Source organism: Aotus nancymaae, unplaced genomic scaffold (genome assembly GCF_030222135.1).
Source record: "Aotus nancymaae isolate 86718 unplaced genomic scaffold, 86718_ANA_hifiasm-v0.15.2.pri h1tg000014l, whole genome shotgun sequence".
NCBI classification, from domain to species: domain Eukaryota; kingdom Metazoa; phylum Chordata; class Mammalia; order Primates; family Aotidae; genus Aotus; species Aotus nancymaae.
Window position 1 is genome coordinate 104,773,910 of NW_026988425.1, and position 15,775 is coordinate 104,789,684.

Below are 15,775 nucleotides of genomic sequence, written 5' to 3' on the forward strand. Positions count from 1 at the left end.
TCTCGTACATATTAAAAATAACAAAGCCAAGTACAGGTCCTTAAACATTATCCTTCTGTGTGGACACTGTTTAGTATTTACACATCATTGGGTTAAATGAGTCATTGTTTATTATTTCCGCTATTCTCTTTCTCTTCTCTGAAAATAGAAACCTAGTTACTTTATAAAACTACACTTACAAGCAAAATATTTTGGAACATGTTTCATTCTGCTCATATAATTTATTTAACATTATTATCAAATATTAGAGAATTTTAATAAGAGATAACTTCACGCAAACTTTCTGATATTTAGTATAAACTACTTTATTTCCACCAAACTATCTTGCCAATGAATTAAAATTACTGTGAATTCTTAAAACCACTCTGAGTCTGGTAATACAAGCATGTTATAAGAAAATTTCACAAGCTAAAAACCATAACAAAATGGTTCTTCTAACACCCAAGAATTTGTAATCAAAAAAGAGTTTTAGCAATTTGGGAGGCCCAAATGGGAGGAATGCTTGAGGCCAGAAGTTCAAGACCAGCCTGGGCAACATAACAAGACTCCATCTGTACAAAATACTCTTTTTTTTTAATTAGCCAGGCATGATGACATGTGCCTGTAGTCCCAGCTCCTTAGGAGGCTGAGGTGGGAGCAGGAGGCTGAGGCTGCAGTGAGCCATGATTGTGCCACTGCACTCCAGCCTGGGTGACAGTGTGAGATCCTATCTATCTCCAATTGCCTTTAACATTCTTTTTTTTTAAGAGACAAGGTCTTGCTCTGTTGTCCAGGCTGCTGTGCAGTGCAGTGGTACTATCAGAGCTCACAGCTCACTGCAGTCTTGAACTCCTGGCCTCAAGGGATCCTCCTGCCTCAACCTCCCAACTAGCTGGGACTACAGGTGCTCGCCACCACACCCAGCTAATTTTTTAAAATGTATTTTCAGGTTTTTTTTTAGAGATAGGGGTCACACTATTTTGCCCAGGCTTGTCTCAAACTTCTGGCCTCAAGCAATCATAGTGCCTTAACCTCCTGAGTAGCTGGAATTACAGGTGCGAGTCACAGCACCTGGTTCAATTTACTCTTAATGTAGCATATATAGTACAAATTTAAGGAGCAAAATGAACCAGCATTGTTTGAACATAAACATGTCATTTAATGTAAAATAATTTATTGCTAAAACCATAAATTGTTAATGTATAAGTTCTTGATTTTTTAAAAAAGTGATCAGCCTTGGACTAAACTTGTCTTTTCTAACCAGTATGACCTTGAAATTCACAGGGCAAAAAAATGACTTTACGTTGTAATTAATAAAAACCAATTATACCTTGAATTATTGTGACTTCAAAAGGAAATAATTATGAGGCTTTTGAAAGTTCAATTGGTTCTTAGGATAAAAAAAAAAAAAGCTTGAAAATTTTGAAATAGTTCTATCTACTTGCTTTATTATTTATAAGTGAGAAAAACCATCAGTAACTGAAATATCTTTTCTATATGGTATGCTTAAAATGTCATTAAATGTTGCACTCGGAACACGGGCGGGGCCGGGCGACCCCGACCGCGAGCGGGACCCTTGCTCGGACCGCGGGTGGGTGCTTGTCGTGCTTACGGAGGGCGCCCGAAGAACCGAGTCACGTTTTGCGACCACATTAAAGGACCATTCAAGGTCGAATCCTAGGCTTTTCGAGGCAGTTAGTGGGTCCCAACGGCTGCGGGCGGGGCCGGCGGGAGCGCAGCGGCCCGGGAGGCGAGCGGTTGGGGGCCCAACCGTAGTCGCGGGTTTGGGGAGTCTCGGCCCTCTGTTGGAGATTCTGCCTCCCCTGAAACAGATGTCTTCTTGAGCACAATCCCAAGGAAGCAGTACCTTGAAGAGAAATTGAGAGTCAATTCCTAGGATAGCAGAGAGATGGACAACAGACGGAAGGTCACCGCAGCTCTGATCTTTGCCATCACAGTTGCTACAATCGGCTCTTTCCAATTTGGCTACAACGCTGGGGTCATCAGCGCTCCTGAGATGATCATAAAGGAATTTGTCAACAACACTTTGAAGAATAAGAAAAATGCCCCTCCTTCTGAGATGTTGCTCACGTCCCTCTGGTCCTTGTCTGTGGCCACATTCTCCGTTGGTGGTATGATTGGCTCCTTTTCCGTAGGACTCTTTGTCAATCGCTTTGGCAGGCGCAATTCAATGCTGATCGTCAACCTGCTGGCTATAGCTGGTGGCTGCCTTATGGGACTCTGTAAAGTAGCTGAGTCGGTTGAAATGCTGATCCTGGGCCGCTTGGTTATTGGCCTCTTCTGCGGACTGTGCACAGGTTTTGTGCCCATGTACATTGGAGAGATCTCGCCTACTGCCCTGCGGGGTGCCTTTGGCACTCTCAACCAGCTGGGCATTGTTGTCGGAATTCTGGTGGCCCAGATCTTTGGTCTGGAATTCATCCTTGGGTCTGAAAAGCTGTGGCCAGTGCTACTGGGCTTTACCATCCTTCCTGCTATCCTACAAAGTGCAGCCCTTCCATTTTGCCCTGAAAGTCCCAGATTTTTGCTCATTAACAGAAAAGAAGAGGAGAATGCTAAACGGATCCTCCAGCGGATGTGGGGCATCCAGGATGTATCCCAAGATATCCAGGAGATGAAAGATGAGAGTGCAAGGGTGTCACAAGAAAAGCAAGTCACCGTGCTGGAGCTCTTTAGAGTATCCAGCTACCGACAGCCCATCATCATTTCCATCGTGCTCCAGCTCTCTCAGCAGCTCTCTGGAATCAATGCTGTGTTCTATTACTCAACAGGAATCTTCAAGGATGCAGGTGTTCAAGAACCCATCTATGCCACCATTGGCGCGGGTGTGGTTAATACTATCTTCACTGTAGTTTCCCTATTTCTGGTGGAAAGGGCAGGAAGAAGGACTCTGCATATGACAGGCCTTGGAGGGATGGCTTTTTGTTCCCTACTCATGACTCTTTCTTTGTTATTAAAGGATGACTATAATGGCATGAGCTTTGTCTGTGTTGGGGCTATCTTGGTCTTTGTGGCCTTCTTTGAAATTGGACCAGGCCCCATTCCCTGGTTTATTGTGGCTGAACTCTTCAGCCAGGGCCCCCGCCCAGCTGCGATGGCAGTGGCCGGCTGCTCCAACTGGACCTCTAACTTCCTAGTCAGATTGCTCCTCCCCTCTGCTGCTTACTATTTAGGACCTTACGTTTTTATTATCTTCACCGGCTTCCTCATTGCCTTCTTGATCTTTACCTTCTTCAAAGTCCCTGAGACCCGTGGCAGGACTTTTGAAGATATCACGCAGGCCTTTGAAGGGCAGGCATGTGGTGCAGATCGATCTGGTAAGGAAGGCATCGTGGAGATTAACAGCATTGAGCCTGCTAAGGAGACCACCACCAGTGTCTAAGTCATGCCTCCTTCCACCTCCCTCCCGGCATGGGAAAGCCACCTCTCCCTGAACATCGGAGAGACCTCATCAGGATGAACCCAGGACGGCTTCTGAATGCTGCTACGTGATTCCTCTCTTATCCCATGCACTCCATGAGCACCCCAAGGCTGGGATTTGTTAGATTTTTAATGGTTTTTAAAATATTTTGTTTCCTGGACATTCTCTTCTGCTTAGGAGAGACCAAGTGAACCTACCTTCATTTCAGAAGGGATTGGCCACTTGGCATGTGACAACTTTGCCAGCTTTTCCTCCCTTGGGTTCTAATATTGCCCCACTAGGGGATATAGGAGAGGAAAAGTAAGGTGCAGTTCCCCCAGACTCAGACACATCAGGAAGCAGATGAGTGTGGAAGGCAGAGGGGGGTTATGTAAGAGCACCTTCTTCACTTCCACACAGCTCTACATGGCAAGTCGACTTGAGTTTATTTTATCCTCTGGTTTCATAACGTAAATATTTATTTTTTAAGTGTAATTTTGCCAAATAATAAAAACAGAAGGAAATTGTGGTTAGAGGGAGGAGTTTAAAGAGAGGTTATAGAGTAGAAGATTTGATACTGGAGAGGTTAAGGTGCAATAAGCAGTTAGGGAGAAATGCAGTTCCTTATTGGAGGGTAAATGATGTGGTGCCTGAGGTCTGCACGTTACCTCTTAACAATTTCTGTCCCTCAGATGGAAACTCTTGAGTTCAATTTCTCATAAAAGTCGTATGCCTATGTATTAAAGCTACTGACTTCCTTGGAACTTTTTTCTTTAATAGTTTACGTGTAGCAGTACTTGAAATCTAGGATTATTAACTAATATGGCATTGCAGTTAATGGAGGTTGATGGGTTCTAATTTTGGATGGCATCCAGGGAAGGGAACGTTATTTCTGGAAAGCCTGTTCCCCTCGTTGGACCAAACAACTCCTCCTTGTTTGGACTCATCACATTTGAAGTAATCCCACCACCTGTCCGGTGGGAGAGCCATCCAGTGAGAAAACTACAATAAGTGGTTCTTGGTAGACATTCATGATTTCTCCACTTTGTTCTTTAGGATGTTTTAGGTGTTGATTTTTTTTTTTATTTTAACTCATACCTTTAAAGGAATTCCCCAAAGAATGTTTATTGCTAACTTGGAATGTGTAACCTCAGCTCTGGGAGAGGATTTTTTCTGAACGACTATTATCTGAAGTGTGTTGTTGCTTTAGGGTCACGGTCTGCTTGTGTGTGTCTGTTACCACGTCACTGTGGTCCTGTGCCGAGTGCCCTTAGGGGACTTGAATCTTTCCAGCAGACCACGTTTGAGATAGTATGAGTCACTGCGCAGTGTAGCCCACACTGAGAGGATGAATGTACGTGCACTGTCACTTTGCTCTGGGTGGAAGTAGGTTATTTTGTCGACTTGTTTTCTCTGTGTTTGTTCCTACAGCCCCTTTTCATATGTTGCTCCATCTCCCTTTCCCTTCTTGGTGCTTACACATCTCAGACCCTTTGGCCAAACCCTTGCCAATGACAGTATTTTGGTTCTCAGTTCTCACTGTTACCTCTGGTCGCGGAGCTTTTGAATAAAAATGCACGTAGCTATGGAGTGGGGTTTAGCTGGAAAAGGTGACCTTCCAACTTCAGTCAACTTCTGGGTCCTCAAGCAGTAGGCTGGCGGTAAGGCAGGGAAGTTGTTTTCCCATTTCTCACTGAGCAGATTGTGAATGTTTCCATATGGATTTTCTATGGTTAATGTTACTCAGATTCTTGGTTTTAAAATAAAAATTCTGAATGTACACAAAAAATAAAAAAAGTTGCACTCAAAAGAATATGAAATATTAATAACATGGAAAATCATTACAATAGAATGCTAAGTATAAAAAATAAGTAATCAGGTATTTTTCTCTTAAAGGAATTAATCACTGATCTGGGAAAATAATCTTGGTTGTCATCAACAGAAGGTGAGAAAGACCCACATCTGATGCCCATGGCCCTAGCCTGTAATTTTAATAGTGAAACACAGCAATGTAAACATCGATTGAAATTTTCTCGGGTGGCATTTACTTGAAATCCATGCATGTTAACTACTTCTCCTTCCAGTGGCTCCCCAGGATCCCAGATATGACAGGTTTGGTGAATGAGATGGACTCTGTGGGATGCAGACGAGGAGCACCTTCATTTTTCTTCACTTTGATCGTTAGATATCTTCTGTCAGATCTCCCTGCTCTGCCCCTGGATGACAGCTTAAGCATCTCTCCTAGAGATTTCCAGTCCCTTTCAGATGTTAAAAGATTTTCTTTTCAGGCAAAGTATTAAGAAGTCCAGTGTGATAAAAATGAAAACTTTGATCTCTCTGGAGTCTCTCCCCCGCCCTCCACAGACCAGCAGTGGGGAAGGGGATAGTCTCCTCTGTATCTTCACAATGCCTCCATATGGTTCCTCCACTTTTCCTCTCCCACTCACTGTGCACCCTTTGGCCCCTCCAGGGTTGGAGGAGGTTGGCAGGGAGAGGACAGGTAAGGGAGTAAATAGGTCTGATCTGATGGGTGCTCTTGTAACCTAGTGTTACTGACCCCTGCATGGCAGATGCACCAAAGCTGGCTTTCTCTTTTGGGGGTTCTTTGATGACTTTGCCCTCAGCTATGTCCATCACTCTATGTGCTTGATGTGCTCCTCAGATAGCTGCTTATTCCCACTGCCCCAATCATGTTTCTGGTGGAATATTCCACAGGCTGTTTGAGCAACGGTGGCCACACTGGCCTCATCTCGAGGGAAGTACAGCCAGCATCGCCTCCACTGCAATCCCTTACTTTGCTCTGCTTCAGGAGTGAATCCAGAGGACCTCACGCCTTGGCAGTTTCTAGGAAGAAGTCAAGCCCCAGATCCTCCAAACTCTGGGAATCAGGTGTCAAACTCTTCTATGAACTCTCTCACCAGACTCCACTCCAGTGCCATTGCCTCCTAAGGGTTTATGAACCCCCTCACTCAGCTTGAGGTGGTAGAGGGCAGCACTCTCCTCTCTCCCACTGGGGGGATAGGGGCCACACCACAGAGCTCAGCATCTACCAGACTTTTAAGAAATTCCCATTCTCAATCCTTCACTAAGCTGAGAAGAGGTAACAGAGGCAGTGTGGAGTCACCTCTTAGCAAGTACTGTGGAGATGATCTAGCACCTCTCTTTAGAATATGGGGGTACTTGCCACCTACTGTTCTCAACTTTGCAGCCTCAATTGAAATCAGGAAAAATCATGTTTTCCTTTTATGAATGATACCTCTTACTCATTAATAAATAATTTTCCTCTACCACCTCTGCTCAATGCCAACAGATTATTCTAAAAAGTAAATGGTAAGTCAGTTTCAAGTACTTTGGATTTTCTCCTCAATCACTCCAAGATCCTAGAGTCTTTCTTAAACAGAATATAGGACTGCTTACATTAATCTATTTTCCACAATGACTCACAATTGGGCTTCAGACAGGACCAGGCTTGTCTGCTGAACTGGTAGGGCAGGCCTGCCAGGAGGGTTTGCTTTGTTTTGTTGACTGAAAAAGAAGAGAGGCAGGGTGCCCAAGACACAAAAGCTAAGAGGTACTGTGAGGAAACATGGCAGAGTCTCAGTGATGTTCCCCTTAGCCAGCCCCACAAACTTGGGTTTGAGTCCCATGGAGAAAGTAGCTACTGGCACACATGAAAGAAGCTGTTTTCAAAGGGATTCTGAGACACTGTGAGACATGAGGATGCAGGCAGGGTGAAGGGGAGGGATCTTCTCTCCAGTTAGGCATAGGGCACAGCATGCCTTTAGGACACTAAGAACTCAGAAGAGGGCAGCACGCTGGTACATGCAGCTTTGGGGTGTCAAGAGTCAGCATCTGCAGCCAGAATATCAGTAGAATCTCAGTGGTCTACCATGACAGTGGGAGTGGATATTAATTAGCTACAGCCTGGAAAACTCCCCAAGGAGAGTTAATTTAAGTATCTTCTATGTATTCAACCAGCTCCAAGTGTAGGTTCTCTGAGGGATATTCAGTCCTCCTCCAAATGTAGCTCTTCCCATTTAACCAAGTCATACAAATCTATATAAAATACTAGTGAGAGAACAGGATAGCTTCAATATCAACTCCCATTTGAGAAAAGAGAGAACACAATAGTCCCGGGACAGCATATATTTTTTCCTGCTGAACAAGAACAGCAGGAAAACAGGGACTCCACGCGGCAGTCCTAGATCTATCCATCAGCTGCCCCAGCTTCTGCTCTTGGGGAAACCTTTGCTCATAGATTTCCTTGATCACTCATTCTGCTTTCTGAAGCTCTCCCTCAAGATCTCTCAGAACCACAGTGGAGATTGGGACTGGCCATCTGGTGGCTGTATCTCTTTTGAGACTATTTTCGATTGGTATGAATTCTGTGGGTAAAAGGAGGTTGAGCAATAGAAACTGTTGGGAAACCTGCTTAAAAGCTCTGTGACTTACTCCCAGAATGTTAAGTTAAAAAATAAAAAATTAAAAATTAAAAAATAATAAAATAAAATAAAAGCTCTGTAACTGTAACTCCTTAACAAACTTAGTAGGCTTCAGTTCCATAGGTTATTAACCATGGCTTAGAACCATTTGAGTCATCAACTTTGGGCATGGAATCTGGCCTTCAAAATTGTTTATTCTCCCAACAGGCCTGGGTGCCTGCGTGAGTTTTTGGACACTCCCGTGATCTCTCCCTCAGGACAATTTGCACAATAGACTGAGGCTGGGCACAGGCTCACACCTGTAATCCTAGCACTTTGGGAGGCCAAAGTGGGTGGATTGCTTGAAGCCAAGAGTTCAAGACCAGCCTGGCCAACATGGTGAAACACTGTTTCTACAAAAAAATACAAAAATAGCTGGCCATAGGGGCATACACCTATAATCCCAGCTACTCAGGAGGCTGAGGTGCGAGAATGAGAATCGCTTGAGCCCGGGAGTCTGAAGTTGCAGTGAGCTGTGATGGCGCCACTGCACTCCAGCCTGGGCAACAGTGCAAGACTCCGTCTCATAAAATAAAATAAAATAAAACAATAGACTGAGGTGGGGCAGCAACCATTAATCTGCTCTTTCCCTGCAGCCACATCCAAATTGACATTCACAGTGAAAGTCATTGTCCCTGTTGCACAAGACAAGAGGTACTTGGGGAGGGCTCAAGGGGTATGTGTCTCCTGGATCCTATATCAGCAACTATGGCTCTTGTTTGCATCAACATTAGGTTAGGGAGAGAATCTGTTTTGTTTTCTTTTTTCCAAGTATTATAAAATCTGGATCTTCAACTAAGTTATACACTATAGCTAGAATAGGCTCTTTTAGCAAAATTGTGCTTTCTTCTCCCTCTATCAAAGAGCCATTAATTGGGATATTATTATTAATTGAATGTCTAATGAGAACTTATTACAGCTCTTTTATAGTTACTGCTTATATGCTATGTGTAAATGCACATTATGCTCAGGGACTGCTAAATAATTTTCAGAGTTTAGTACAAAATGAAAATGCAAGTTTCCTTATTCAAAAACAATGCTGTTAGTTATATTTACTAAAATATAAGGTTCTTTTGTTTCTTTTGCAATCTCTCTCTCAACTTGTCCTGTGCTTATAATTTTCTAATTAATGTCATTCTAAGTTAAAAAAGTAAAATTTTAAATTAATACTATGAATTTTAGCATTTGCTTTTATATTGTACAATGCCAATTTTAAAAGTAAATAAGCATTTAACTTATATGTGGACTCACTAAAATTACATAATTTGCCTTTTGTAGCTTATCCATTAATATGTATTTTGTTCTTACTAGAACAGTGGAAATCTTGCACAAAACTAATTGCACTGTTTTTGTTTTGCTTCTTGATACATGGATATTCTCCCAACACTCTCTACCTGTGCTTTACAGCTGAGGGAAGGACTGAAAGAAAAATGAACTATGGGTTACCATATCTTTCCCTTTCCTTCAGTGTTGCAATTTTCAAAATAATTTGTTGGCTAATACAGGAAAATAACATGAATATGTGAGATAAGATGGGATTCCTTTGTTGTTAATATTTCTTGGAATGCCATTGCCTTCTTTCTTCATTCAAAGCAAGTTTTGGTTGAAAGAGAAAGCACGGCCTCCTGGGGTGGTCAATACCATCATTTACTCAGTTGTAGACATAACATATTTACCTTGTTCTTACTTTGAGTCTTGCTAAAATCCCATACAAAGTGAGTCCACCAGAATTCTGTGCTCATGGGCATCTCAGACAATACAGTATAGCCAAGCAAGGCAGCAAGAAATAGAGGGCACACACATCGCATGTGTCTCCTCTGCTTGTGTGCATGCTCTATTTTTCCATCAGAGTTTACATACACACATTTAAAGATAAAATTTTTATAATACATACATTTAAAGATAAAATTTTTAAGAAATCCAGATGACAGCAGCAGAGCATTAAATCAAGCATGGGACCCTTCTAAGCACTGGGTCGTCTGTGACTCCACAGGCTGCATACCCATGAAGCTGGCCCTGCCTGTGTCATTATGTAGTAGGTATTATTCTAAATGCTTTACATTTTCATGAATTTAATCCTTTCAATATGGTGAACAATTCATATTTGGACTACATGATGTTCTCTGACTAATAGCTGTTTGGTCAGGATTTATCTGAGTGTGCCTTGCCTGGAACTGTAATGTCAAAATGTCACTTCTTATGGTATTTCTGCTTAGTGTGTTTTGGGGTGAAAAAGTCATGAAGACAACAAAGACAACAAAAGGAGTCATTGCTGAAGAAATGGTCTAAGTTTCAAAGATCTGCTACAGCAGAGAGTTGTCAACCAAATGGTCATTATATGCAATAAGTCTGTATTAATTATGATTACACGGCTCAAAAACTTGCTAAATAAGATTCTGGAAACCAGGTTTCATCTCTTTTTGCTCTATTCTTTTTAGTATGCAGAAGTTATCACCATAGTCAGAAGATGACCACTCCAACTGCAGGCACCACATCTACATTCTAAGGAGAAAGAAGGAAACTAACCCATTCTTGAAGACTTCTTTCAATATTTTGGCATCAACAACTGTGTTCTCTCTAGCTGCAAGGGAGTCTGGGGAGGTGTGTCTTTTAGCTTTTCAGTCTCTTAGGAGAGAAAAGCAGGGGAAAGCATTTGTGAGAGGCTCTCGGATAGGCTGGCTACAGTGTCCACCTCAGTCTGCCCCTTTGGCTCCACAACATTCACACCTTTCCTTATTTCTATATATTCATTTCATATGGAATATGTTTATCCCTTCCCTCAAGAAACACAACCCTCAACTCTCATTTAGTTACTACATCCAGATCCAAGTCCAGAATCTCTCTGTGATATCCAGTTCTTGCCAACAGTTCTGATTATGGTTCCATGCGACCTTGTAAACTTAGGCTTAAAACTAAAGATATATGTTCTAAACACACCCGAATACAGTAGTGGGGAAAGAAACAGGATAGCTACAGTAAAAACTCCCATTTGGGAATGTGTGGAGAGGAAACAAACAGCTCATATTACATCCTGCTGGGCAGGAAGAATGAGGCTCTTCTACTCAGGCAGTGAAGTTTCTTGCCTGAGATCCTGGCTCTGCCCTCCAGGGAAATCGTCCTCGTTTATTTTCCTTTGCCTCCTGGTTATCTATTTTGAAGGAGATATTCCCTTTGAACTGCCATAGCTATGTCTGAAATTAAAATTTAGGAGGATGTTCTCCCAGCATGCTTCTCAGCTTTTGCAGACATTTTTTCAGTAGGCTTGAATTCAGTCTTAGAGGTCAGTTAGTGACAAGTTATCAACCAGTCTTGAGTTTGTTTTTGTTTCATTGTGGTTCTTTTGTTGTTGTTGCTTTGCTGTTGTTTTGCAATAGAATCTCCTCATAAAATAACTATGTTTCTCTATTGTGTTTCTTTCATTTGCCCTTCAGAACTACTCTCTACCAATCTCGACCCTGCAGGGTTCTGGGAAGGTAACCTGGTTGCCTGGCCTCAATGTTTCCCTTGCTGTCTGACTTTCTGTTGGGTTTGGCCAATAAAGGGAACCTGAAGGTCATCCCAGGGAGAGAGGAGGGGGAGATCAGGGTACCTTTTTTGCCAGATTTCTTTCTGCTGGGTTGCCATGGGCCTATCAGGCAGCCTTCTCTGAATTCTGATAACTGCTCCCTCAGGTCCAGGAAATGACTCCTCGCTAGTATTCACCCTGGGGTGCTGCACTTGCTTGTGGGTCCCCTATACCCTCTTCAAATCTTTGTCAAGTGTTCCTTTTCAAACCTCTCCACAAACCACCCGAATTTGGTGCACTATCATCTATTTCCTGCCAGAATTCTAATGCTACAACATCCAGTTTATCTGTTTCTAGTCAAATATTTATGTAGGTATATGTATTCTGGAAAATTACATGATGTCATGATAAGTTGCATGAGCTATTTCAGAAACTTGAAATGTATCTTATTCAATAGACAGGGAATCAAACCAATCACACATTTTAATTATAATACAGCCAAATATATATTATTGTTCCTATATAGCCAAAGTCATATAAGTGTTTGAAAGTAATAGACTAATGATGCAATGACATGAATATGCCATTCAAATTCACGGATGGTTTTAAAAATTAGTGAGGGATAAGTATATTATTATTTCTTCTACTTTATAATTGGAGAAAGTGAAGTCAGAGAAGTAACTTGGCCATGGTCAAGTGATAAGTAGCTGAGCTGGGATTTGAGCCCAAGGAGTCTGGCTCCAGTGCCTGGGCTCTTAATGCCACCCACTGTTTCTCCAGGCAGTACCTGGAAATAGCTGGACTTCAGGCAGGTCGGTCAGGTATAGCACAAATATTGAAAACTTCAGATCTGAAATTTTAAAACCACATGGTACCATATAATTTCTCACAGTTAAATAAAGAGTTTGGGACTGGAGAAACTCAGATCTTTTGAAAGCCACAAGATTCTATGACTTTTAGAAACTAACCATGTTATAACTTTTAGAAACTCAACCATGTTCAGGTTGAGTTAGTTTCTCCATTCTCTACGTTTCTATGACTTTGTGAACACACCCTATTATAGCTTGCATTACAGTGTTGTAATTGGTTTTATATATCCGTTGTCTTCTGGTCTGTGAGCTCTTCAAGGAAAAAAAATGTCTTATTCATCTTCACTAATGCTCTATAATATATGTCATTTAATGAAGGACCAATTAATGTCTGGTCTATAAATATTCACCTAATCATATCTTAATTTAGCATCCATAAAGCTAGTTACAATGTAGGTGAACTTCTTTTGGGTTTATTGTCATTAGTCACTGCATATTTTAGGAGTCAATTAGTATTTTTATTCTTATCAATATTGAGACAAATATCAAGATTTAATACAGACATACATAAAAAATAATAGCTAGGCAACAAGAGATTAAAAACAAAAAACAACAAAAAGAAACAACTTGCTTTCCCTAAATTAGGCTTTAAAAACATGAATCAAAAAAAGGGATTTTATTAATTATATCCTAAAAATGTTCTGGTTTATATCCAACTCAGTTAGCTCCTTTAAGGATCTTCTCCCAGACCAAGGAAGCACACAGAGTCTATAATCACTTTCTTTGGAAGCTGTAGAGACAGTACAGTAAGAGATAACACCATGGTTCCTACTCTGTTGCTCTTCAAGTTGGAAAGCTGAGTTTACATAAACTTTCTTACTGCTTTATTTTATGTGTCAAGTTCCTTCTCTGCTTCTCCAAACAGGAAAAATATTATTGAGATATTTAGCCTGTCTCATTTCCTCTTCCTTCAACATTCCAGTGGGGTGGGGAGAGTGTTAGAAGGAGGTTTGTCTGGGCATGACTATTGTGACTGCTCTGTGTTGCTATATCTTATCCTTGGGAAAAATGACATGGACTTTGGGCAGATTCTATCTGATTTGACAAATAAGCTCAAGCCATGTGGCCTGTTAGGGAGATAAGATGATCTCACTTGGAATGAATAGTGAATAATACAGAAGATAATTATGGTATGATATGATATATAATACAAGCCATGGTATAATAAGTTATATAACTTATAAGTTTTGGTGGAGGGGGGGTTTGAGACAGGGTCTCATTCTGTCACCCAGGCTAGAGTGCAGTGGCAAAATCCTAGCTCACTGCATCCCTGAATGACTGGGCTCAAGCAATTCTCCCACCTTATCCCCTCAGACTACAGGCATACACCACAAGGCCTGGCTAATTTTTTAATTTTTTTGTAGAGACAAGGTCTCACTATGTTGCTCAGGCTGGTCTCAAACTCCTGGCCTGAAGCAATCCTCCCAACTTAGCCTCGCAAATAAATTTTTTAAAATTAAACTTTTTATTTTGAAATAGTTATGTGTTGCTTAACAATGGGTTACATCCCAAGAAATGCATCATTATGTCATTTTGTCATTGCGTGAGCATCGTAAACTGTACTTACACAAACCTAGATGGTATAGTCTACTACACACCTAGACTATATAGTATTGCCTATCGCTCCTAGGCTGCAAACCATGTTGCTGTACTGAATACTGTAGGCAGTCATACCACAATGGTAAGTATTTGTGTATCCAAATATGGAAAAGGTAGAGTAAAAATATGGTATTATAATCTCATGGGACCACTGTTGTATACACAATCTGTTGACTGAAATGTCATTATGTGGTGCAAGATTGTAATTGTAGATTCATGCACAGTTGTAAGAAGTAACTTTTAACCAGCTTCCTTCCAAGGGTAACATCTTACCAAGCTATAGCACAATATTGCAACTAGGATGTTGACATTGATATAGTCAAAATGCATTGTTTCTGTGAGTACAAGGACCCCTCAAATTGTGCTTTATAGACACACCTATTTTCCTCCTGACGCCACCCTCTCCTTAACTTTTGGCCACCACTAATCTATCCTCCTTTCTATAAATATATTATTTCAGTTGAATCATAAGTATTTAACATCTTGGGATTGGCTTTTTTCACTCAGCACGATTTTCTGGGAATTCCTTCAGGTTATTACTTGTACCCATAGTTCATGCTTTTCATTGCTGAGTAGTATTCGATAGCAAGGATATACCACAGTTTGCTTAACCATTCACCTATTGAGGGACGTTGTGTTGTTTCCCATTTGGGGCTACTACAAATAAAGTTGTTATAAATGTTCATAAACAAGTGTATTTTGTGAGCTTCCTTTTCATTTTTCTGTGATAAAGACCCAGGATTTCAATTACTTGGTGGTATGGTAGCGGCAGGTTTAGATTCTTAAGAAACTGCCAAACTGTTTTCCAGAGAAGATGTATCATTTTACATTTCCACCAACAACACATGAGTGATCCAGCATTTGGTGTTGTCACTATTTTTTTACTTTGGCCATTCTAATATGTGTATAATAATATCTCATGAGTTTTAATAAACTTTTTAAAGATAAGTTTTAAGTTTACAGCAAAATTGAGTGAAAGGTACAGAGATTTCCCATATGTCCTCTACTCTCACACATGCACGGCCTCCTCGATTACCACCATCCCTCTGGCTCCGAAGCCTAGACTCTTCACTACATTGAGCCCATGCAATTAAACCTACATTGACACATCACTGTAACTCAATTACACAGTTTACATTAGGATTCACTCTTGGTGTTGTACATTCTATGAATTTGGACAAATTTATATGGTATGCAATCACCATTATAGTATCATACGGAGGAGTTTCACTGCCCTAAAAATCCTCTGTGATGGGGACATTGATAATGGGGAGGCTATGCATGTATAGAGGCAGGAATTATATGAGATATCTCTCTAGTTTTCTCTCCGTTTTGCTGTGAACCTAATACTGCTCTAAAATGAAGTCTTGGCCAGGCACAGTGCCTCAAGCCTGTAATCCCACTCCTTTGGGAGGCCAAGGCAGGTGAATCACTTGAAGTCAGGAGTTCGAGACTAGCCTGGCCAACATGATGAAACCTTGTCTCTGATAAAAATACAAAAAAAATATCTGGGCATGGTGGTGCACGTATGTAATACCAACTACTCTGGTGGCTGAGGCATGAGAATCGCTTGAACCTGGGAGGCTCAATGAGCCAAGAACCTGGGAGGTTGCCATGAGCCAAGATCAAACCACTACACTATAGCCTGGATGGCAGAGCAAGACTCTGTCTCAAAAATAAAATAAAATAAAGTCTTTAAAATAAAAAGCATCCATGTCCCACCTATTCATCCCTTCCCTCTACTCCCCTGCAACCATTCAATGTGGTTTTAACTTGTGTTTCTCTAATGGCTAATTATGTTGATAATCATTTTGTTTATTTGCCATCTGTACATCTTCAGTGAAAATCCTCTTCATGTATTTGCTGATGTTCTAAATGGACCATTTACTTTTTTACTTTTGAGTTTTGAGAGTTCTTTCCA

At 41.2% G+C, this 15,775-nt stretch overlaps 1 protein-coding gene across 1 annotated transcript; it reads left to right on the plus strand.

The window, feature by feature from the left end:
• Window positions 1–1,888: 1,888 nt before the first annotated feature.
• LOC105729399 (solute carrier family 2, facilitated glucose transporter member 3) lies at window positions 1,889–5,182 on the plus strand. Its single transcript, XM_012470113.2, has one exon. The coding sequence runs from the start codon at window positions 1,889–1,891 to the stop codon at window positions 3,380–3,382; it is 1,494 nt and encodes a 497-aa protein (XP_012325536.1). The 3' UTR covers window positions 3,383–5,182.
• The last annotated feature ends 10,593 nt before the right edge of the window (window positions 5,183–15,775 follow it).

What these genes read in the sequence shown, in the direction of transcription:
- LOC105729399 (XM_012470113.2), top strand. Translation starts at nt 1,889, where the DNA reads ATGGACAACAGACGGAAGGTCACCGCAGCTCTGATCTTTGCCATCACA.